The sequence below is a fragment of the Heliangelus exortis genome, chromosome 3 (assembly GCF_036169615.1).
Source record: "Heliangelus exortis chromosome 3, bHelExo1.hap1, whole genome shotgun sequence".
NCBI lineage: Eukaryota > Metazoa > Chordata > Aves > Apodiformes > Trochilidae > Heliangelus > Heliangelus exortis.
In genome coordinates, this window is record NC_092424.1 from 65,841,171 (window position 1) to 65,867,408 (window position 26,238).

General features: G+C 43.6%; 1 protein-coding gene across 1 annotated transcript in view; it reads right to left on the reverse strand.

Annotated features, from left to right (window-relative positions):
• Positions 1 to 25,260, reverse strand: part of SLC35F1 (solute carrier family 35 member F1) — a 235,172-nt gene extending 209,912 nt beyond the window's left edge. Inside the window, exon 1 of the mRNA XM_071741076.1 lies at positions 24,801 to 25,260. Within this exon, the coding sequence (XP_071597177.1) occupies positions 24,801 to 25,003 (203 nt within the window). The 5' untranslated portion in view covers positions 25,004 to 25,260. The remainder of the gene's footprint in view (positions 1 to 24,800) is intronic.
• Positions 25,261 to 26,238: the final 978 nt, after the last annotated feature.

Here is a 26,238-nt window from a genome sequence, read left to right on the forward strand (position 1 = left end):
AACACATATAAAAACTAAGGTTTTAAAATAATAAATAAATTTAAAAGAAGAAATCATCCTGGCAATTTACAAGTGAAAACGGTTCATTTTTTAACACTTTCCAGCTTGCAGAAGTAATTCAGGTTTCTGGTTGTGACAAGCCAGCTGGAGACAGCAGAACCTGCTTAGGTGAAAAACACAACACACCAAAAAAGAAAGGATAGCCACATCATGGATGATGAATGCACACATCATAGTTGGAATCTTGAGATGGAAAAAGAGGACGGGAAACTTACACTTTTTTTGACTCTTTTCTCATTATTTTGTATTTAGCTAACCTTTGGGGAGCCAAAGTTTTCCTTCTCTCTCCCAGCACGAAGATGTCTCCTGTTAGTAACAGCTATATATCTACAACAAAGAACTGGCTACAAGGAAAACTTCAAGCCTCTACCCATACACATCTGGAGGCTGAAGGTCAAACAAAGCATTGTGCTTTCAGGCACTAGAGCAGAGAGAAAAAAAAAACTAAAAGAAAGGGAAGGAAAAAAAAGGTGCAAGATCTGCATTATTTTTCTGCTTAGCCCATCAAAAAGCAGCTAGAGAATTCTCAAAGGAGGAAAATTTAAAATTCATTTTAAATCACAAGCTAACTTAACAGTTCTACTTGTAAATCTTAGAAAATCATTATGTGCTCAGAGCTGGTGTGGTAATTTGAAAGACATGCCATTCCCCATTCATACGCAAGCAGTTGGATCATCAGCTTTAGAAGAAAAATTCCACTCATTCACAGGCTCAGAGCACAACTGGGGCTTCAGTTAGAAATAATAATTAGAGAAGGGAGAGAGCTGCCTCGAGCCAGCGCTACTCCAGTAACTCAATGGAGTTTCATCCATTTATTCTATATATTACATTTGCTCTCAGGCTGGTAGGCAGAGGTATATGTACCTAACACTCAGTTTATTTATTGTTTGGATACCAGGAGGTAGACACTGTTTCACACTTTTTTTTTTTGGTTGGTTGGTTGCTTCTTTATCTTTCAAGGCAGCCTACAAAGTGTTGTTTCACCTCGTCAAGCAGCAGACCTCAGCTGTTCCTGCTTCCAAGTGCTCACAATTCTACGGAAAAGTTGTTGGGGCCCCCTGAGCTCATGCAACGTTTTGTGGTGAAACATTATTTTAACATAAGAGATTTCAAACTTCAGAATGAGTCCCAGGAGGCAGCCTCAGGTTTAGCAACAGAGGTCTCAGCTCTCAGAACGTGGTGGTGACCAGCCTGCTGTGGAGGCCTGGATGCACTCGCACAAAAGCATCATCATTCTTTCAGGCTGGGGTTTTATCAATGAACTGAGCAGATTCCAGGCGCTGTTCCCCCCGTTGCCTAGCGGTGGGACACTCATTGAAGCTTTAATCACAGTTTAGGTGCCACAAAGAAAGGGACCAGAAGACTGCACCACACAAAGCAGCACAGCAGCACATCAAAGAAGCAGGGACCTAAAGCTGTGCCCAGCCTCATGTACGCTCTCCCACCCGCTGGCGGCCCCCAAGGATGCTGCTGCTCTGCTCCCCACCATGGGAAACCCTGCAGAGGCAGACCAGCCACAGCCCAGGATGCCTCTTTGATCCCTATCACTTCTCAGAGGGGAAGGACATGGGGGACTCTCTGGGGGACAACCCTGCTGCTCACGGTTTCATACTTGCTCACGTACAGGGAGGATGCCGGTACAAATCGTCCCCCAGCACCAAGGGAAACAAAAAGAAAACCACAGAAACCTGTGATGCAAAAGATGGTTTAGATCATCTTTGAACCCTTCTTCCTCCCACCAACACAGAAAGATTTTATTCATGCAGGTTTGGAAGGGCTTTCTGTGATTTAGTTTGGATGGCATTTCTTTTTCCATGAAACATAAGTCCACACTCAAACAGATAACATCATCAAATACTGTTTTCCTATTACACAGCTTTTGTATCTACCCCATTAGTCCTAATTATGTCCTTTTAGAGATGTCCCAAATGCCTTCTGCTACAGTACAGAAAATAAGCAAGACTTTCAGATTTTGTCCCTTAAAATAAAAATGTGTAATATGAACTAAAGTTTAGTTAGTACATTTCTTTAACATCTTTTAGCCTTCCTACCCCACAAATGAATACAAACCATTTTCTAAGAGCATGTTGCAAGAAAAACAAAACTAGAGATTCAAAGAAAGAGATGATATCACAAAAACTTCTACCAAAGACTCCAAGGAGCAAAGTTGATTAAAAACTAGGGAGGTTTGTGGGGCTAAATCAATCAATCTTTGACATACTAGAGGATGCACGTTGGAGCTAATTTTTATCCTAAACCAGCCAGCAAAAATCAACTCAACACATGGAGAAGTAATATTTTATTTAAGAAGTTAATAAATCTTGTGTTAGGCTCACTACTATATCCGAGGGTGAACAGGCAGGTTTTGTGTTGAAGCCAGTTTTCAGGAGTATGCCATGATGCCCTACACCCATACCAAAACACTTGAGAATTATGCATTTTCTGATTTCTTGACCCCCTTCAGACATCACAGAAGATGCCTTTGTCAATTTTCCCCACCTCTGCAGGGCCAAATTCTACAAGCCTTACAAGAAAACATCAGTTTTTCTAACACACACTCCACACTGATCTTTATTTTCTACAAGCTGCAGAAAATCTTTTTCAAATATTTAATACTGAAATTTCAGGTTCATTAATTGCAGTTAACGTTAGTCAACAGTTGCCTCTTCATCCAAGTAACACTGTTTGATGTAAATTTCCATACCCTGAGATCTGAATCTCAATCTTTTTTGCTTGTGTGGGCTTATGAATGCATATATATATACATATATATATATATATATATATATAAGCCTATCATACCATGCCCAGACTACTGCATTTGTATATGGCTATTCTGCCTCTGACAGGAGAGAAACTTGTGTTCCATCACTTAAACATTACTAATACCAGTATCAGTATCCTTCAGGATCAGCCTCAGGGTCTTGGTACTGATATATGGAACAGAAGTTTCCTCAAGTAAAGGAGCAGGCAAAGTAGACACCAAAATGTACTTCCAGATGAGTTTGGATATGAAGGTTTGTTTTTATAGTGTCCTTGTCAACTTTTAAGGCACAAAAGCTCCAAAAGTACTATATTCATAATATTCTATACCAATGCTCAATTTTACCTGGGTTAAAACAAAAATAAGATTGATTTAAGACTACATTGGTGGTGTTATCACTACCGGAGATTACAATGGCAAGAAAACTGAAGGCAGACAGTGGAGCTTTGAGCAGAATTGCTTTTCCCAATTTTTTTTTTTTTTGGTTTGTAATGTGTTTTTACATGGCGAGTTAAAGCAGTGAAGTATTTCAGATGTAATCCTGGAACACCTACCCGGCTGAGCTCAATATTAATTTTAAAATAACAGTCAAGGGATAATTGTATATAACCAGGCCATACAAGTAAATGAGGAGCCGGCTTATTTACAGAGACTATTCTGTTGGCAAGAAAGCAAGCATTACCAAAATGAAATGAACAGAGAACTCAGTGTCAATATTATACATAATTCAATAGCATCCCAATTACATAGCCCTTTTATGCTTTCTTGAGCTGCAGTGAGAGATGGAAGAGACTCTCCCATATCTGTGCTGTGACCTTTATAGCCTCTTACTCTCCTTCACCATGGCTGCTCCTCTCCCTTGCCAGCCTGTATTTACAATAAAAATTAGAACCATTTATAAATATCTTTCCTGGCTTTTTTTTTCTTCCATAAGACAGTCCAAATCTCCTGATGTAGGCCTGATTTTTGCTTCCAAGGGGGGAAAAAACCAGAAGTATACCAGGGAAGTGCTTTTCTAAGGATGCAAGGACTACATGACAGAACGTGGGTTAAAACTAAAGAGGCTTTGTTCTGTGTTCATACCACTAAATTATAATTATCCCACTACAGTAATAATCTCGGCAGCTAAAAATAACCTAACAAGGGTATATATGAAATCACTCAAAACTGCTCTTCCACTAGAGGGGATGCTGTGCCCCCTGTGGTTTTCTCTGCAGCTGGAAGATCCAAATTCCCAAGAGCAACACACCAGAACTGCAACTCAAAGCCCTGCACATGGTGACAGAGAAGCTGCTGCCACAAAGACATCATTTTCAATTCAAAGTTTATTGTCACACTGAACAGTCTCAACCACGGAAAGCAAATCTTAATGGAAGTCTGTATTTATTTTTAATCAGACATGTTTCTTGTGTGAGACATGCTCAACACGTTAAAACCATGGGAAAACAGACTCAGCTCACTTCTGCTCCTCCAAGCCCCTCTGAGAGGGCACTTGTTTAAGCAGGGCCAAATACCTCCACAAGTGCCCAGAAAAGTCAAGGGAGAAGATACAAGCTACCAGTCCCTCCCAGCAGGCACCAAAAAGCAGCTGTGCTATTTCAGTCTCAAAACTCTGAGCTACGTTCCTCGAGCACCCTGAGTGTCTGACCCCTGCCTAAGAATATCTTCTTTCTGGGACAGGGAAGAAGAGGCAGCCAAGCTGGGGAGAAGAAAGGGAAGGCACAGGTGAGGGGAAGGTGAAAGGAACAGCAGCCACACAGGGAACAGAGGAAATGGGACAGCCAACTAGTGCTTCACAAAAACAGAGCATTAGAAAGACAAAAAAAAAAAAAAAAAAAAAAAAAAAAAAAAAAAAAAAAAAAAAAAGGATTCTCAGTGCTGGCCCCCAGGGCAGGTGGAGAAGACAGGATGATGCAGGGTTTCATGCAAAAGCCATCCCATGTGATGGAGGCAGCTCCTGCCATGCACCATGGAGGCTCCTGCCAGCCATCTGGTAGCCTGGAGGTGGTGGAGATCCAGGGCTTTAGCAGGGAAAACTCAGGGATGGACCACTGCACACATGGGACCAAGGTCCCTCTCCAGATCCCAGCAGCTCTGCTGTTCCCCACCACCAGCTTATCTTCAGCAGGTGGGAGACTGCAGGAACAAGCAGTTACCAGCCCACTGCCACTGTACTGTTGTTTTATCTTGGAATATCCGTTCATTTTCCTCTCTCTCTCTACCTTACAGCTTTCTAAAACTAGGACACTGATCTGTCAGCTCTGCTACATTCAACAAGCAAGCCCCTCACAAAGTGTCTTTCCTGTGTAAGAGACACAAGTGAAGTCTTCCTCCCCAGGCACTGGTTTGAAGAAGCAAATGCACCACCACCAGGACCTAAGCCCACCAGGAGATGCCAGGGCACATCACTTGGCCTTTGCAACTTCATATCTCCAGAGTCTACCTTCCACATCCAGGCAGCTTTGCACTAGAGTGAGCTCACAGTGATGGTCCTGGTGGCTGCACTGCTGTGAAAACTTCTGGGAGTTACCACACTGGAGAGCTCAGGGCAGTATCCATGACTCTCAAATACAAGTGAGTTTCTTATTTGCCTCTGCTGGCAATTCAAGAAGCTGTGATGTGTCATTCAGCTGGGCTTCAAGACATTGCAACTGAAGGGATCTGTCTCAACTTTCTGCTACTCCGTTAGGACATCTCCTCCTGGCCTCCACCACCCTCTCTGTAGGCAGTCCCACTGGGACCTGGGGGGAGTTTCACCTAAGGAAAGCCCTGAGAACCTGGGCCACCCTTTCCACAGAGGGAAGTCCTTCATCTGTTGCATTGCCAGAAGGATGAAAGGATGTTTTCAGTAGTTCTTAGAGAATACAGGATGAGTGCTGAATGCAATACATTGTACAACACCAGAACCTGTACAATCACATTCATTGAAGACATATTCAAGAGATTCACTGCTCATGTATAGGGCTATCTGCAATATTTTCAGTGAAACAGAATGCCATCAAAATATTATATTGCATTAAAGGGAAAATAATTGAAAACCTTAGGTTGAGAAAAAAAAATACTGGTTTCAACAAAGTTTCTTGGGAATAACAGGGCAAAGTGACTACAGCCTGGTAGTTCTTGCAGCAACACAGATGTTCCATCATGTACACAAGCTCAGTTCTTTGTTCTGCTGGATCATCAAAATCATCCTGGATGAAGAGGTGCTACAAGCATAGCAGGAGCTTATATCCACTCTACCCCACACCCCCTGCAAGCCCCCTTGATCCAGATGCCAAGAGGGGGCTCTGATGGTGAAAGGCAGGACAAGGCCAGAGGATATTGCCTTCCCTGACCTGTACCTCTGGATCCAGTAGCAAGAACAGGTACAACCCTGAACGCACCACCTCCTTCAGGGCTTTCAGAGCCTCTGCTGACCAGGAACAATGTGGACCTGGAAAACTAACTTCTGGAGGGAGAGACGGATACTGGTCTTTACTAACTGGTTCTTATTCTTCCACACAAGAAAGATGACCCTATGGACACACAGACTGAACAAACAAGACCTTAGCCTGCAGTTCTTGAACAGAAATCTTGTATACTTTCAGTTTTAAAGTCTTTGATGAGGAGGAGACATAATGGCTGCAAACCCATATATTATGGATTGGGTCCATTTTGATTACTTCTCCTCTAACTGATGCAGCTTGACCAGTCCTGAAATATCATACTGATTTTGCCATACATATGATGAAACAGGGCTTTATCTTCAACCATAATTTATCATGGTACCATAGTACCTGGTGCTCAAATGCTGAAATATCAAAAATAGAGCAAGCCAATGGTATGTTCTTATAGTCCTGTAAATTATATACTCCTGTGTCTGTGAACAGTGGGATGAAACTGACAACCCAAAACCAGGATACCCAGCATGCCCTAAGTGTGCACAGCCATTAATGATAGCAATAATCAAAGTTATGTCATCTGTTTTATCACCTTTGACTATGATCTGGCATATCAAAGAATGCCAATATGTTACCTGCTATCTCCAGTAAAAGTAATTTCAAGTTTCCATGCACGTGTTGTGTATGCGAACGTAAATGTATCAAGGTGACATTCATTTTTTAAAAAAGACTGTGCTGCCTTATACTCATCCCTTTGTTTAAGGTTAGGAATGAATATTGTGCATTTGATAACTTATCTCTTTAAACTTGTTTCCCTTCATGGCTTTTTTTAGTTTTTTTTGTTTGCTTGCTTTTTTCCAGAGAAACAATATTAAAGGTAAGAGAGACTGAAATGCCTCAAAGGAAAAAACAACTCCAACTCTGGACAGATTTTCCAATCATTCTAATAATGCACTGAGGAAATTAAGACTGCCTTTCAACTGAATGGGGCTTTAGCCTACAGGAAGACTTTTGAGGAGAAATTGTGTTCAGCACTGTTCAAGTTTCTGGAATAAAGCCATAGTAAAGATCTATTTCTCTCTCATTACCTCTGCAAACAGAAAAATGTAGAGTACAGTCTTGCTATAGCTGCTTTTCATTTCCATCATGGTTACATAAATAGATACAAGAAGCACAGTAATTCCCAGTTGCTGTTTTTACAGCACACAGAAAAGCCAAACACATACACATAACTATATTAACTGTCTGGTGTAAGCCTTCCAATAATAGTAATAATAATTTAAAAAAACTAAAAAAAAATTTAAATTAATGCACACCTTTAATAGACTACAGTTGATACATTTCTCAGGCACACAGGATCTGCTGGTTGCATGAAAGTTACATGCACAGAGCTGGAAGCCACCACATCCTTGACTATTTTGCAGTTCTTCACAAGAATTCCCTGTATCTCAGAAAGCCCAGGAAGGTGAAAGCCAGTCCAACAGCACATAAAGTTATTCTGGCTGGTTTTTACCAGTAGAAAGAAAAAAAATTTAAAACCCCTCCATCCTATCTTTTGGGTAAAAATCAAACAGAAAGGTGGCTAAGGAGCAGCTTTAACTAGGGATTTGTAGTCTACACCAGTTCTTAAAAGTGGCGATTAATTGCTATGGCAACCAGGGCATCACACCACATGCACTTGGGCTGGGATACAGGGACTGCAGTGTGCCCTCTTACCCACACACGCATCTCAAAAGGGTAACGGGCTCCTCGAGGGGCCCCATTGTTTGGGTGCAATTAATCCCTTATAATAGACCCTCTTCACTGGGGATGGGGGACTCAGCCCATACTCCCCCTTCCTCTACAGGAAATCTTGTAACTGCGGTGCTGCTGTGGCTTTAGAGGGTGGCTGTGTGTAGCAGAAGAAGGAAAGGGGAAATGTTGGATGGGCAGGGAAAACAAAACTGGGAGTACCATGTATTTTGGGATCCAGGTAGAAATCCATCCTAAAAACCGATCTACCACTTTTTCTTTGCTGCTATTGTATTTTCTTCACTCACTTGATGAGTCTTTCATAAAAACCAGATGCCCCTCCCTCTTTCAGTACAACACCATCACTGCATTTATACAGTCAGTGTGTTTGTGCTACAGCCACACGCAGAAGCTGGCTCATTGCAACCCTCATGGCAATTTCTGCCTATGTGAAATCGGAGCAGAGATCTAAACATTAGGAAGACTCCAAAGGCATAGAAACAGGTCCTTCCTTCCTCCCTCTGTGACAACATTACAGAAGCATGCCAAGACAGAGACAAAATGAGATGGACATTTTTGCAGTGTTGCATCTCTCCATTCCCAACAACTGGGATTTGAATACTGGCAAAATTTACCAGGGAGCTTCTTTCCCGGATGCCTGCCCACTCATTTTGACATCAAGACACAAACTCCTGTATGTTGCCTTGTATCACTGCTGAGGTTTTATTTGTTTTAATTTCTTAAAAATCAACAGGGCCTTTACTCCTACTAATAGAGACCATCCCAGTCTCTATGTGATGATTTGACTTGCCCATGAGACATGTGGGCATTACTCTTTGGTTTGGTTTTGTTTTCTTTTCCTATCAATCAGATACCAAACTGGATTGCATTTGTTCACAAGCTGTTAAAGCTTTAAATGAGAGAGGCAATGAGGCAATACTAATGGTTTGAGTTTCCCCAGAACAAAACCAGCCCCAGTAAACAGTCTGAGCTGATGTTGGCCAGTAATCTGGAAGACAGAAGGGAATCAGGAACCTGAGAAATTCCTGTACTAGGGCATACACCAAAAAGAAAGGAAAACACCACAGCTGTCCATGGGCACACTTGCTGTCAATACTGGCACCAAAAAAATACTGACATAGACACCCAGATTTGTAAGCAATGAGACATTCAGTTTTTCATATGGACAGAAGCTTAACTTGCTCTGACCTGAACAGCAAAAGTGAAAACTTGTAAAGTTTCACTTCAGGGATCAGAAAGGGGTCATCCATCACCTGTCACAAAAATAATTGGCCAAGAAACTGAAACAACTTCATATTTGCTAAAAGCTGGATAAAGTACAATGTCTCAATTGTTTGGGTTTTTTGGGGTTTTTTGATTGTTTGTTTGTTCTTTTTTTGTTGTTGTTGGTTTTTTTTTTTTGGTTGGTTGGTTGGGGTTTTTTTTCTGTAAGAGAAAAATCACAATGCAAAGAGGCTTCAGGCCCTGATCGGGAATTTCCATTATCATTCCCATCTTTTTTTAATAGGATCATGATAAGGAACTGTACAATGGGAGATGTTTTCCATCTGAATTTGTTAATCCTTGATTTGCCTTCAAGAACAGCATATAACTACACCATTTCATGCTCATTGTCTTCTACAACACAGTTTTCTTCCTTACTTCCATCTGCCTGTGGTTTTGGTCCTCCAAATTCAGGTTCACATGCTGCAGGTGAGAAGGTCTTGTGAAGCAACATAAATGGATTGAGCAGTCCCTTTCCAGTACAGTACTGACCCATCACAGCATCACAACATATCAGGAAGACACCGGGTTGGTTCAAGAAGCAGGACTAACACATGCTCTCTCCCAGAAAACTGTCTCTATACCAGTGCAACCTGCCTACCCAGAAGTAGCTCTGGTGAGACTAATCCCAAGGTGATCAAATCAGTGGATGCTTTGCACTTAAGAAATTCTTTCTGTAACTGAAGCCGTGGGACTGCTGATCAGAGCACTCCCTCAAAGGCACTGCTTTTAGGAAAGAATGTCCATGGGTGCTGGCTCGAGGGAGAAACAAAAAAGAAAAAAAGAGGCCAGGGAGTGGCAACAAGCCTCCAAGGTGACACCACCCAAATAAGAACAGCTATTCAGAGTGCACCATGTACAGGAAGACTGTAACACAGAGCATGCCATCACAGAAAATGGAACAAACCAGTTCAGCAGCCACTCATCAGTCACTGTTTTTCTAATCAGCAGCAACAGAGAAACTCCTGCACACCTTGCAGTGAGGCAGAGCTGACTCATACAGCCCTCAGCAGCACAACCATACACTATATATAATGATTTTAGACCTGCTAATGTGCACCTCTATTTTAGTTATTAAAAAAAGAAAAACAACCAAAAAAACCAGTATCAGGGATAAGGCTCCCATTCCATCTTCCAGCAACATGGAAACACAAAGCACACTTATTTCAGGGCCTTGCACAAACACCCATCCTCACCAAACTCAGCCCTGTTGATAATAAAAATATAACACGAAGCATCATTATCTACTTAGGGATGCATCATACCATCACCTGCAACAGCACAAAGGAATTACTTACAGCTTTAATAACACATATTTTTTCCCCTAGCTCCATCCAGATTCACACTGCCAGATGTCTGGCTGGCTTCCTTTTGCTCCCTGGACACAAACATCATTTCACCCCTATCTGAGTATGGAATTGGCTACAGCTGACTGCATAGCAACTGTTGATACCCACCAGGTCTCACCTGTGGTCATCACCACTCTCCTCAGGAACCTCAGCACCGAGGTTTATTATAAAATAAAAGGCAGGATGGCATGGGCAGCACAAAGCTAAGGGCTCTGGTAATAAGTAGTTAGCTCAGGTGTGATATTACAATACCAATGAGCCAAATAAAACTAAATACTTTCCCTTCCTTCTTTCCAGTTTCTTGCAGCTCCTGTTTTCCCTATGTCTTCTGCCTATAGTCTTCCCTGTTTCCTGCTCACAGGAAGCCTGTGCCTCACCTTTCATCAGTCATTCTCTGCTATTTTAGTGAGCTGACTGTGAGATGTAACAGGAATCAGATCTGTCACAGCAAAAGCAGAAGGAGCAATTCGGCCAGGAGTAGGGAAGAGAAAGAAGTGTAAGCTCTTTTTGGCAGTTTGTGAAAGTGGTTTAAGAACAAATTCATTGCACAGCTTTATCTCACATTTATCTCACCCACCCTATGAAATGTCTGAGGGCAAAACTTCACACCTGGTAGCTCAAAACCCTCTCTCTTCAACTTTGAGGTATTTGTTCAGCATTAGCTGATTAGGAAAGGGTTTCCTCCCATCACCACCACCTGGGGTTTTTTTTGCAGTCTCCTAGCAAACCAAATCAATACACATGTATGCATCTGTATTGTTGACATGAATGTCATATATTCAGACTACAGTTATCACAAGCAATAGTGTCAAGATGCAAATCTCTGAAATTATTACAGACTCACCATGTCTCTAGCTCCTTCCTGCTGTCCAGCAAAGTTTCACTCACAGTGATGTGAGCTTCAGTCAGGATCAGCAGCTCTTCACCAGATGATCTCTCTTATGTTGCCATACATGCATCTCCAGTGAAATAAGTGTTAACATGTCTTAGGAGGCAGGAAAGAAGGTTAGCTCACTAACACAACCCCAAAGCCCTGTGGTGGCAACATCTTCTGTGTTTGGGTAGTATGGTTTGTGGCAGCATCTCCATATCAGAAGAGCTTCAGCAGCCCTAGACCTACTTTTTCTCCAGATACTTGTAACCCCTGTACCAGCCTCTTTACTGTGATAGTCCATGTGTTTGTAGCCACATGATAAACTACACTTTTTTTCTGATTCTTTTTTCCCATCTGGATCAAGCCACCAGCCTGCCTCTCTATGCTCCACCAGCACAATGAAGTGGGAAGAGGCTGGGGATAGAAACAAGCAGCTGGGAGTGAAGCAAGAAGCAATTCTCCCACCTGCCAGAGCCCCCCTTTTCAGCCCCAGCCTCATCTAACACCACTTTCATTGCCAGACCACTGAAGGTCCCCTGGGAAACCTCCCCTTGTATTCTGACAGTGGGTACCTCAGGAAAATGAGCCACCTTTGAAAAGATGCCACCCCCACCTCCTAAAGCCCACACGTCCTGTTTACATTAGTCATTTTGTTTCCTGGCAAATGTCTGCCCATAAAGTTTAAGAGAAGCACTGTAGTAACTGCAAACCAGATGCTTCTGAGTACTACACTGTATTTTATAGCACTGTATAGCATTTGCAAGCATTAACTAATCAACAGCTCTTACAGGTAGTTAAATTTAATTATCCCCATTTTACAGGTGCTAAATTAGACTCAGGAAGGTTGAGAGATTTGCCAAAGGCCAAAAAAACAATTGGTGTCCAATCCTGGACTGTAAATCAGGAGCCACTCTATGTAACTTCTTCCCGAGCCTCTCATTGCAGCAGTACATGAGTTCCCTTACTCCAGGGATGCAATACAAGCTTCTCCTGAAAACAAAACAAGCAAGACCTCACTCCTACCTGCCCCTCATTGCAACAGGTTGGCCAAGCTGCCTTTTGTCCACCAGCTCTCCTATAACTTAATCAAGCACAGTCAACATGACACTGTAGCAAGACGAACCTCTTTTAGGGCACAGCACTGCAAGGTCCAACCAGGCGTTCCAGCAGAAACTCACAAATAGTGCTCTGAGTCTATTGCCCTCAGTGTTGACCAGCCTGGATCGGTGTTATTTCTCCAAAAGCAGCAAACCCCTCTGCTGCCCTGCTCAGGAGTGAGCTGGGCCTGTGCTTCAAGCTTCACCTTTTATTGGCCCCCTAATCCTGCTCATGCACAGTAGGGGCCCGCCCTAATCAGGCACAGGTGGGCTTAACACAAGCTCATGCCCACTACCTGGCAATTAGTGGCACCTGGTTGCCTCATTTCACTACATGACACAAAACATCACACATTGGCTTTGGTCTCAAGCTCTACAACTGAACCAAGCAGGCAGTATTCACAGGGCATCTGTCCATCTTTCAAACTCTGATGCCTACTTCTGTATCACACATATATAAGGGTATTGAGGGAGGTTTTTTTCCCCTCAGTTTCCCTTTATCAGGTGACTGGTCTTTTTTGTGCTGTTTGTTTATCAGGCTTAAGCTTTTAATACCCAGCAACTGCAGTGGTACATAAGCATCATCTACAGTAGCAAGAGTAAGTCCAGACAAAAAAAAAAAGGGTGAGATTAGCAGTGTATTGAGTGGATACAGCAACTTTTACCAGAAAACAACCAAGAAAAGCTGGCTGGAAAGCACTGAGTTTTATGGAACTTCACCTTATGGACCACTGAATGAACCATTTATCTCTGTGCACTTTCTCCTGAGAAATGTGTGCTGAGTTGCTTTGGACTGGGTTTAAAGGCTGGGCTGAGGTCAGCTGGTCTCTGTAATTCTCTTTCAGAGAGTTACAGCTTACTTCTGGCCCATCCAAAGGAAGGAAGGGTGGTATCTCCAGACACCGCTGGTGCTGTGTTGGGAACAGAAATGCCTGTGTTGGGACTGCTGGAACACTGATCACTCCTGTCAGTGCTTAGTACCAGTCTTGAGCTGCCATCATGGGACACAGGTGGAGAATTAGCTTTCTGCACCCACACTTGCTCAGCCCCCACCTCCTCCATTTCCCACCACAAGCCTTCAGCAGGTCCCATCTGATCCTCATGCTCTGGAAGGAAATCAACAAGCCCTACATCATTACCCATTACAGCTGGTCTTTGCTACTGCTCCTCAGATGAGCACCACTGCTTCTGAGAGATAAACTCATGCATGGTCACTGCCCAAAGAAAACCATGCAAATATATTCCACTTGGCAGACAATTTAAGCTGCAAGTTACATTTGTACCTTTGTTCCCACTCCTGCTTCGGGCCTGCCACACAGAATGGCAGCCAAAATGCATCTCCAAGACTGGGACTGGTCTCAGAGCCCTCGCCTTGCAGATACTTAAGTTGACTTCAGCAGGGTCATGACTTATTTGGTGCTTTGATGCATGGCATTTCACTGAAATAATCATACAGAAATAATTATTAAAGGACAAAGAAGAAAGACAAATTTTAAGTCGTTGGAGTGTATGCTTCAAAATATATTGCAGCTAAATACACTTCAGTGTAACAGAATTTTGGATGTTATCAAGACCATTCATAAATGAGAAAAGAAATCAGTATTGATTCTGTGGGCTCATATTTCAATACATTTATAAGCTGTAAAAGTGTAGGAATAAATCTTATCAATTAATCTAGTTGAGTAATAATAAGTTCTATTAACACAGTAATACCTGCCAAATCAATATGTATGAACAATTTCAGACATCACATTTCACAGATATTCTTCTATGAGTTAGAATGTGTTAGATTTTATTTATTTATAATGGGACATTAAATTTGGTTAACTTTTGTAGTCCATCTTAAAAGGTCTCACACACACACAGAGACACAGAGTCCTTTTTTCAAATTAATTATTAGGGAAATATTTGCTGTTTTAAACACAAGTAAGCTCTTCAGAGCAGGAGAAACTCTGAATACCAGAGATTTTGCTTGATTAATATAGATCCAAGATAACTGTTCCACTTCTGGTAACACTCCAGCCACCGCATGGCACTGCATCTCACCATGACCACTCTGCCTTATCCCACCAGTGCTCTTCTGCTACTGAATGGTTGTTTCAATAAGATGTCACCTTTTTGTTTAAATGAGAGAAAACTTCAAATTTTCCTTTTCAATACGAGTAAGGAGTGCCTTCATATATGTATGGAAACCATCATACCATCTTGCCCTTGTGCTTCTGTATTAAGCCTTCCAAATGTCCTAGACTATATTAATTTCTTCAAAGACATGATCCCCCACCCCACTGCCACCACAAAGTATATCCAGAAAAACCCTGAAATAGACTGTCAGATTTATCTGGCAAGAACTAAATAAAAAAAAAAAAAAAAAAAAAAGCAGCTTTGGTAGAACAGCCTGAAGAGGAGGCAACAGAGTAAGGTCTCCAGGACTACGCACAGTTGTTGTCCTCTATGGGACGAGATGGATGGCATTTCTGTGAACAATAATCTCTAAAATCCAGAAAATAGTTATTTTTTGTACAACACATTTCCCTCAGCAAACCCGACACCCAACAGCAGGGGTCAAATGTCCAAAATCTGACTGGAAGTTACCTGTGCACATCAGGTAGGTCATGCCATAAAAGGACACGCTTCAGTCTGACACAAATTTGGGTGCCCACCTACTTTTTCCCCACCACATCAGACAAAACTTGGAAACTTTCTGCTAGATGGTACTTAATTCTCAAAGACAGCCTGATGAAGGCTGTATCTGCAGTGTTAAAGTTTTTTTTCCTACAAGTATCAAATCCCACAGCCATTAAAATATTTTCAGCTCCCTGCTCAATTCTTCCTAACCCACTTGCTATTTGCTGTCCTTCCTCACTTTTGATCCACCCAGGATAGTCCCTACAGACCTCAATATACTGGCAGCAGGGAGTTTTAAGAAACATAATCAAAAGCATTTCATGTCTCTAGCAGCAGCAGGGAGAGAAAAGGGAAGGAGCAACAGGAAAGAGGCACTTGCTCAGTTTCAGTATAACTCTCAACTTCTAGTAAGAAGAGATTTCAGAAGGCAAAGGGCCCAAATCAGGCTCCAGAAGCCACAGAAAATGCTGAGATAGTTAAATGCCATAAAATATCTGGGCTTAGAATAATCACAAGGTAATCAATTTAATTTTATTACATACTTTCCAGCATTTGCCTCACCATCAGAGGGGGAGAAAAAGCAAAGAGCCATGCAGAAGAATACTGCACCCTGGGATAGGCACAGACACGGGGGTAGACAACTTAAAAGATCCAAATTTTAGTAAAGCCCAGAAAGCATAGGACAGGGTACAGCTTATGCCCTACATAGTGTTAGGCTCCTGCCTGTCATTGATTCCCTCCAGAACTTGTCTGTCTGCAATGCAGTCTTGAAGTTACTCTTGGCATTAAACATCTATCTCCACTCTTTAAAAAGAAGCAGAGAGAAGTCCTTGTAGCCACCACTCTCATTCAATCCACTCCTCTCAAGCTCCCCGTTTGGCTGAAAAGGTCTGAGCCAAGGCTACATTAAGGATTAGCATTTTAGTTTTTAGTCTAGAGAGATCCAGGAGTGAAGCTCTGTCTCTTTGGTGTGGCTGATGAAGAGACACCAGAGCAGGGACAAATTCTGATATCTCCTTCCCACACTGCCAGTGGATTCCTCTCCCCCTCTCTATATCACCAAATGAGAAAAAAAAAAATAGTCCCCTCTTAACTAATTTTCCATTTCTACCAACAGAAATCAAAAAGGTCACATCAAAACACTTGCCATATAGACAAAGTAATGAATGTGGCACAGAAGACGGCACCATTTCAAAATCAGTGCAGCCTGGAAAAACATTTTAGGGCAGGATTCTGGACAAAAGTGAACAGTTTATTTGACAGAGATGGCTAAGTAAACTAGTGGCCATCACTATGAATGTTTCAAATTTTTATTTTGTTCCATCACCAGCTAATACTGACTTAAAGGTTGCAATTAACACTCGGGCTTGGAAGGTAATAATTATGGTCTTGCTACAGAACATAAATTACCTCATTATTAGAAATGCAGTAGTTTTTTCAAGCATATTGTGCTTTTGTAAGTTAACATCTTGAAGCCTGAAATGCTCATTGGGAAATCAGCTAAGCAAAAAAGCATCTTCTGGTTTCAAACTTTTAAGGTTCAAAAGTTCTCCTATTTTGCATTAGGACAAGACCAAGACCTTTTGGGGTTCTTCATCCCTCAGAGTCCCTTCTGAGGTTTCTCATCCCTAACAATCCATTGTGTTCACAGCACCCCTCAGGGATGCAGCAGAGTTAAGCCTGGTGTCCTACATAAGTACTCCTATCATCAGACTGCCATGAAGTCTTACTCACTCTAAAAAAATCTAGTCTGGACATAAGAAACCTTGAGAAATCACATACTTCTTGCCAAGGTTTTGACTCATCTACATTTTCTGTCAGGAAAAAAAAAGGTATAGCAGGAGAGAAGATTCACCACCCAGCTCTTTAGTTCCTACATGCTGCCACACAGGTCAGACCTATCTGAAGACAGTCTCCTAGATCATTACAGGAAAAGACATTTTAAGAAAGCAAGTGAACACTGCACCAATGGAAAACTGAATTTAAGGGCCAAAATGACTGCATGGGCTATAAAGGGAAGTTTGGCTTAGTAAGTACCAATGATTTTTTACAGTGGCACCTACATGGCATCATCTATGGACCAACCTTGCTGGTGAGATTGAGGGTCATCCAACGCTATCTACGAAATTACCAGGGTAAAACCTTGTACCATGGCATTTCCCAAAAAGAAAGCATGCTCCTGCAGAGGTACAGCATAGTACTGCTGCATAGCTGTTCACATGAAGCATGTCCAGCTGGGGGAGATGCTCCCTCCTCCATCTCTTCCTCTTTAGTTCCAGTAGTAATGAGGAGAATGTGATGCGTGGGAGTCAAACTCACTACCTTAATCATTTGGTGTCTCTGAGAAAAATGACTGAGAATAGCTATTGAAGAAATGCTTTCTTAAATCATGAGAGAAATAAAGTCAAAGAAAGGTGAAAGACAAGCTTCAAAACCAGCGTGTTTTCAGTAAAAACCCCAGAGAGACAGATGACAGACATAAATAAGCAGAGGCAGGTACATTAGGTGATTCACAACATGAATTTCACAACCACCAATGCTTACACACTTTACAGTAATAGCAATTTATGAGTCTCCATACAGCTGTTCTTGCAACAGGTGATTACAGCTGAGTTCAAGCTCAGATCACAAGCCTTTAAGCATAGGTTTTCTGTTGTTGTTGTTGAGTTTGGAGGGCATTTTTTTGTATTTTTTTATGGTTAAGCTTCTTAAGTAAATTCTTTTTCTTAGGGTTTCCTAGTAATTAGGACTAATCAGTATTCAGGTTCTGATCTGTAAGTCTATCTGCTGACTTAAAGGAAGGGAACACCTCACTAATAGCCCCTGTGTTTCCCTCTGCCTTCAGAAACAACTGAGATAAGGACAGAGACTCCAGCCATCTCTGAAGAGACAGAGCCACAAAGAGCCCTTCTGATCGCTGCTGGCATCTGGCCTTCCCCTCATTAGCACATTAAAGCTGCTCTGTCCATTCCATAAGAGCCACTCTGTCCATTCCTCCAGCTTTCTCTATGCAGCCATTTACAGTGCTGCTCCTTTGAAACACTTCCAGTTCAAGAGGCAGCAACCCCTTCCCAAAGCCCATGGCATAGCCCGTGTCAAAAATTCCCACTTACAGAGAGGTACCCATCAAGAACCAGCCTTCTGTGTGGCACAGGTAGACAGAAGACACCCACAAACACCCATGTGCCAAGTCGCCCCTCCAAGGGAAAATCTTTTCCCAATGACTGTGTGGGCTGTCAGGTTTTGATTACAGTGCATTTACTGTATCAAATCACTCTGTTCCAAACAATTCCTATTGCAGAACAGGACTAGCGAGGCTCGTGTCTCCTAAGATGCAAATTTTCAGGAGCAAAGTGAGGCAAGAGGAACAAAGCTTTCTGACACTGGCTTGGAAACCACTGTTTCTGTTTGGAAATGTTAGGAAGCCATGCTCAGACATTTTGACACCATATGTAGACAGACTTCCACTACCTGCAAGAGCATCAACGTGGAAGCTTTGTGTACTTCATCTCATCTTAAAATGAATGCATTTTAAGTGTACTGTGGCATGGCAGTAAGTGTGCATTCACAGAAATGAGTTGTTTGGATGGGAAGGGCATCTTTTTCCTCTTGTTTTATAAGCATTTTCCTAATGCATTCAAATATTTGGAATGTAGCTAACTCACAGAGGTCACTTACTTTCAAAATGGGAATTACAAATAAACTAATGTGAAAAGGAAAAACTGGACAGTTTTTATTATTATTAATTTTTATTTTATTATTTTATTTATTAGTTGACTTCTATATTCTCTGCCAGGATTCTTTCCTGCAGGCAGATATGACCTTACCACTTCCCCAACCAAAAAGGTACTAACAGGTACAAGAAAGCCAACCTAGTTGCTTTATCTATGCTCTGGACTAATTTTCTTGGACTTATTTTAGAATGGTATAAATATTTTTACCTAAAAGGAGAATTACAGCTACGTGAATTGGGCTCAGACTCATTTTTATCTACAGTCACTGTTATTCTGTGTGGACTTGGAGAAGCTATTTGCACTTTTTAAGAATAAAAATCCCAAAGGAAGCCAATACTTTTGTTCTGAAGAAGAAAGCAAAGCAACTCAAGGTTATGAATACTTGCTTCTTTTTTCTTTTTTTCCTTTTTTTTATTCTGAAAATGATATCTTTCATATCTTTGATTCTTGACTCACTTTTCATTAAAGAAAAATGCCATAAATTATTTGTCTTGTTTGCCTCTCTGATCAGTGAACTGAAAGACTTTATTGCTTTGGGGCAATGAAATGTGTTGCCTCAATTTCATGATTATTCAGTTTCAGGTTCTTTTTCATACATAAAGTCTCTCTGTCTGCTTTACTATGTGGATACATGTTATTAGGAAAAAAAATCATTGGGTTATAGCTTTCCATACTTTCAGTGCCGTTTCAACAGCTCTCATCTTTGAAGAGTTACGAGGCTTAACACACAGTTTAAGTTCAAAGTTACTCAGCTAGTGAGCCAAATTGTTCCTCAACTCCATTATCAAGGATGAACTGGAATTGTAACATACTGAAAAGGACTAAGTTTTACTCAGATTGTACCTAGCAACCAGGCATTCTGATGAGAAGAATCCAAATTGGTTTTCTTCATATGATTTTCTTCAATAAATTACTGCCTAGCTCAATGAATTGTTAGAAACATTATTTTTTCTTCCTTTTCCTAAAAAAGGTAGTGGTAACTACACCATACCCTGGCTTTATGGACAAGCCTAAAATTTATCTGAGAAAGTGAATTAGTGGGCAAAGAAGTAGAAAGATAGAGAGACTCACACTGCTCCAGAGAAAGCTTTCACAATTCACTAGTGCAGAAAACATAGCTACAAAGCTATTTAAAAGATGGCATGGGACTGAGTGCTTGAAATTACTCTTACTCCATTTTCTGATATCAAATTGAGTATGTCTCTAATATTTTGACACAATTTTTAGGAAACTTCTGAAAAATACGAAGTGCCACTTACCAACAGAGAAGCAAGAAAAAGGCACATGAAGCCATCCTTGAAAAAAGCACAATAAGAGGTGTCTAGATTTTATAGCTAGTATTCCTTGAGAAAGTAATAAAAGATAGAAGTGAGTAAATCCAGAAAAAATGTATCTCCTGTCCAGCTTTCTAAAACAGTCCTCATCAAGGAAAGCAATACAATAGCAGAGCCTCAGACATTACTCTGGAGATCTGAGTTCATGGACACAGCAATGGTATTTTTTGTTTCCTGGAATATTCTCACTTACTTAGGTAAACTTAGTCCATCATAGTATCTAAAGTATCTACTCATTTTCATTGCAGAAACTTCACTTCCCCTCCTTGCACTGGTGTCTAGGATTACAGAATTAATGCCCATGTATAACCAGGTACCTCATTTGCTTGCTCTCATTAAGATAAATAATTTGCAAGATTCCCCATAAGAGATCATTTAACAACCTGTTCTACTGTGTTTCCACAGTGTTTATTCTTGTCCAGTTCCTCTAAGGAGGAAATAAGCAGCCTTTTCCTGACATTGATCAGTAATCAAAAGGCTTCAGGTGACACAGGCAACACAGTTTACAGGTCATTCTTTGCTCTTAACCTTTCATGTCATCCAGGGAATGCAAGGAAGGGAGACAAGCCACCACTGTCTGCTGGGATACAGTCAGAAAGTCTGTATCCACTGTCTGCTGGGATACAGTCAGAGCTACCAACAGGTAGCTCTGAAATAGGCAGGCAGCACAGCGAAGACACAGAGAACTATAGAGCTCCAAACCACAGGATTTTCTCCTTTTTTTCTTGCTTCCCGCTATAGGTGGGAGGCAATATGGAGCAGGTGAATCACTGATTATTAAGTGGTCCTCTACCAGCAGACAAGAGTTGGTGGAGTCCAATTTTGGCTTTGCAGAGGCTGTGGGGAAGCAAGCAAGCAATTAAGCAGCCAACATTATTCTTTCTCTTCCCTGCAACATAGCAGGGCAGGGTCAGCCAGGGACAACTGCTGAGCAAATGTCAGAAAGAAGGTACCAGGCAGGGCACTGCATCTGGGATTCACAGACCATGGGTGTGAGTCACAAGTCCAGGAACATATTTGCAGTATGTAATCATCATGACATTTCCCCTTAATGCAACAGCAATTCAAAGCCATCCTCTATGGACTTCAAGGAAAACAGGAAGCTTTTTCCTGTTGCACCAGGTTCTGTTCACCCATCAGCTCAAAATTTATATCTAAACTGTTCCACTAAATCCCACAATTTCAGTGAGCATCCTAAGTCCTCCAAGATTCTGATCCCTTAGGTTTGTGCTTTAGCTTGGTTTTCTGATATGGCCAAACTTTTCACAGTGTGGTGTTTGTTGCAGTCACTGAAACAGATTTTTATTGTCAGCCAGATCTGCTTCCAATATTCTCTGAAATACCCTGGAAGATTGTTGTTCCAGTGTTTCCCTTTTACCTCAGGATCTACTGAGTGGACAGGAAGGAGAGGCTGGAAGGTGAAATTAATGAAAATAAACATTCATAGCTTGAACATAGCTTCAAAACAATTTTAAGAGGAGACTTCAAAAGCAAATCAGGAATCACCAAGTGCCTGGGTGACCAAACAACTTCATATAAAGTAAGAAGAAAATTTGGTGCCAGTCTGTGCCCCATTCTGCTGCTGTCTCATTTCCTCCCTAACCATGCAAGAGTCTCTTCTCTCCCTGGGTAGAGACTTTTTAGTAGGACCTGTTGCAACAGGACAAGGGGTAGTGATTTTAAACTAAATGAAGGTAGATTCAGACTAGACATAAGGAAGATTTTTTTTTTATTTTCATAGTGAGGAAATACTGGAACATGTTGCCCAGAGAGGTCGTAGATGCTCCATCCATGGAAATACTCAAGGCCAGGTTGGTCAGGGCTCTGAGCAACCTCATCTAGCTGAAGATGTCCCTGTGCACTGCAGGAGGGTTGGACTGCATGACCTTCAAGGTCCCTTTAACCCAACCCATTCTATGACTCTAGCAGCTACCAACAGGTTTCTGGCAATCCCAGCTGTTGTCAAGCTTTTCATTTTGCTTGTCTGCCTAAGGAGTTCACACTTTGTCTACCAGAAAGCAGAAGCACATGAGCTCAACTCAATGAGTCAATCAGAAACCCTTCACAAAGGTGTCTCAAAGCAAATTATGCACACACAAGTCATAGTCAGCAGGGAGAATGTGCTACCCTTTTCCAGTAGAAAAACATCAACTGAAGAAGCCAACGCTTGTTTTGTTCTGGGTTCCTGCTTCTTAGGGATATGGCACATGTAGTTCTTCCTTTCCCTTACATATTTGCATGCTATTGTTTCCACAGGAGACGAAAACATAAACATTGTGTCAGGATTCATTTCACTGTATCAACAGAAACACTGCATGAAAGCCATGAGGTTAGACAGGCTGAGTCCTTAGTTCCCATGTAAATTTGAAGGAAACCTAACTAAGGCAAAATTTCCCTTGACACAGACTTGACTTTGGGATGGGCTAAGGAGTCTCTTACACAAAGTAAAGGCTGCCTTAAAATACCAAGTCTTTTCTCTCCCCATAAATCATAACTTTGGGGGGTGGGGGGTAATGACTCATTTAATATTTGAGAAGTGAAAAAGAACATGTTTGCATGTTTGCATGCTTCTGATCATTAGGATGCTCCTCTGGTTGATGGGGAGTCTTGTTTCTAGATTCAAGTTGTGTAACAGAACAGAGACTTAAACTTTGGTGATAAAAGCCAATTTCTATCCTTTTCTCTCTTCAAAAAACCCAAAAAATAGATATCCTCATTTCAATCATATACCTAGAAACAAATATTGATTTGACTCTATCTATGGCTAGGAGTCATAAATATGCATAAGCATAGCAGCTGGCTGACCAATATGAAATAATCCAACACCTCCTAGCCAGGAAGACTGTGGTAAATTTGATGGCTGTCCAAAAATCACTATTACCACCCTTGAACAGGAGCACCTATTGCTTCTTTGTCTAATACCCTAACCACATTTTCATACACTTCTTGCTGCCCCTTAGAAAACTTCTTTTCTGTCTTATCTCAGGACTGACACATATCTCAGAATGACCTAGCAGAAGAACAACAGGATTCTTCAAGCATGGGACACCTAAGATGACACAGACCATCGGGCTGTGGAACGGGAGTGAATGATACTATACTGAGAGTTGCAAATGTGCATGTACAAGAAAATATGTAATTGAGTTCGAGCTGAAGCAGCTAGCAGCTCTTACTTGTTTTAACTTCTTTTCAGTTCTTCTTGTTCTTGAATAACAAAGAATAAATATCTCCTTCCTTACTAATGCTTGTGTCCTCCCAGAATGGGAACAGTTCATTAACTGTATATAATAGCAATGATCTGTAAGCAATCAAATCATCATGGCTTGGCTTCGCAAATGAAGATTTAAGAAGAAGCAATCAAATACCTTCAGGTTATTTGTAACAAAGACAGTAAGAATGGTAATTTCCTAACGTTTAAGTGCTTGGAAAAGTCAACGAGCATCATCTTCAAAACTGGTATATCCAGACACAAAAACTGATGGTTTTCCCTGTTTTTCATCGATGGTTTTCATCGATATATCACGTACCCCAAACTAAAGTGGGGACAATGAAGCTGACACCAGTATGCACCACCCCACGGCTGCTCATAACGCTGCAACTGCTCTATTCAGCACGCCAAAAAAGTCATTGGGCAGAAGTGATGGCTTCAGCTGGCTTTTCAGACAGGAGCTCGGAAGCTCCTTCTGGAGAAGTGCAGCCAGTTAGGCTCTGGATAGACAGACGCTGTTTTGTCATTAAAACCTCAACTCTAACCAAATGCAGTGAAGAAGAAGCAACCGGCAAAGGTGAGAGTGTGAAGTGTTTAAGAGACATGTTTCTAGTGATTTCTTGTGCGTTCGGTGCAGTAATTTACCCCTTATACCCAGCAGTTTTCCTGTGTTCTTACTGACATTTCTGACCCACACGCACAGGCGAACCCACCGGCCAGCATCTCGCCAGCATCCCGCTCCTGAAGGCAGAGTATGCTTCTCCCGGACCACGCCAGCTGGTCAAAAACCAGGCAAAAATCTCACATGGGGCCACCTGGCACCCCGGAGCATCGGGACACACACCTCCCACCCCAACACACACCCCCCTTCCCCGCCGCTCTCTCTCGCCCGGCGCCCTCTCTCCAACTTCCCCGGCGGCGCCGCCACCACCGGCTGAGATGCGGCAGTGGGGATACCGGATCTCTCCTCCTCCCCGCCGGCCCCTGTCTGTCCGGGAAAGCCGAGAGGCGTGGGGACTTGGCTGCGGGGGTGTGCCGGCGGTCAGGGCAGGTGCCAACAGCACCGGCCACGGCGAGGAGGGAGCGGGCCGGAGCCGCGCCTCACGCCGCCGCTTCAGAGGTAACAATGAGGCACGGGAGGCTCCACGGCTTCGGCGGGGAAAGGCGCTGCCAGCCCAGCCCACCCCAGCCGCCGGAGCCTCCGCTCCCCTCCGCTCCACCCCGCCGAGGGGGCCGGGCCGGGGTTCCCCCGACGGCCGCCCCCGGGGACCTGCGTGCCCCAGGGGCGACGCTGGCGGGGCGGAGAGCCGTGCCGCGCCGCGCCGTGCCGCCGGAGCCCCGGTCCATCCCCCGGCCTCACCTGTTCAGCACTTTCTTGATCCTCTGGCGCACGCTGGAGGAGGGCGCGGAGATGCCGCTCCTGCCACCGCCGCTGCCGCCCTCCGCCGGCAGGTTCTCGATGGTGGCCACGACATGGCTGGGCTGCGGCGGGTGGTGCGGCGGCGGCGGCGGCTGCGGCGGCGGGGGGTGGCGGTGGTGGCGGTGGTGCTCGGGGGAGAGCATCGCGGCGGGGCTGCGCCTCAACGGAGAGCGGGGCTCATCCCGGCGGAGGCTGCTGCTGATGCTGCTCCTGCCTCTGCCGCCGGCGCTGGCTTCCTCGGCTTCCGGGCAAGCGCCAGACCCTCGCCCCGCTCCTCCCTCACTGGGCTGCCATGCAGCGAGGGGCGGGCTGCCGCCGCCAGCGAGTGCCGCTCACGGTCGACGAAGTGGCAGCAGTCGGGCGACCCTCCTCCTCCTCCTTCTTCTCCTCCTCCTCCTCCACACACACACCCCCCGCGCCCAACTGGTGCCTCCTCCACGCACACACCGCAGCAGCCTTCCGATCCCCTTTTGTTCAGCCACCCCCCAAGACAGACACACGTCCCTCCGCAACTCCCCGCCCCACCACACGGCTGCCGGCTCGGCCCGGACCGTCACGGTGGTGGCAACGGAGCCCCCTCAGAACCCTCTGTGTGGCGGATGCCGCCCCTGCGCGCCGCGGTGCCGCCGGGCGAGAGCAGCGGAGACCGCCAGGGGGCGGTGGCGGCAGAGGCAGAGCCCCCTTCTGTCCGTCCGTCTGTCTGTCCCTCAGTCTGTCCCTCAGTCTGTCCCTCAGTCTGTCCCTCTGTCCACCCGTATGTCCCTCTGTCTGTCCCTCTGTCCCTGTGTTCCCTCAAATTTCACGGTCTCCCGGGGGACGATCGCGGACCCCCCCCCCGATCGCCCCCCGGAAAACTGTGGAGTTTCCCCCCCCTACACACACACACACAGGCTGGTTCCCCCTCGATGGAAGTGGAGGGAGGGGGAGTAGGGTCAAGAAATACCGTACCAAGACGTGTACATCAGTCTCCATGTAGATGGACTTACAACCCTGTCCTGGACTGCACTGAAAGAAGTGTGGTCAGCAGGACAAGGGAGGTGATGGTCCTCTTCTACTCCAGTCTCATGAGGCTCTCACCTGGAGTACTGTGTCCGGTTCTGTAGCTCCAAAGGCAAGAAGGACGTGGGGATCTTGCAGTAAGTCCAGAGGAGGGCCACAAAGATGACCAGAGGGCTGGAGCACCTCTCCCATGAGAACAGGATGAGGTCTTCCAGTACCTGAAGGGGGCTGCCAATTGCTGTGAAGTTCTGCACTTACATTTTTCATAGGGACAGTGCACTTAAAGTTCATTCCTGAGTAAGGCTTGCTTCTGTGGTTGTCTCTTTCAGGAACAGGGAATCTCTTAAAAGAAATTGAATGATTGTGGGTTTAGTCTTTT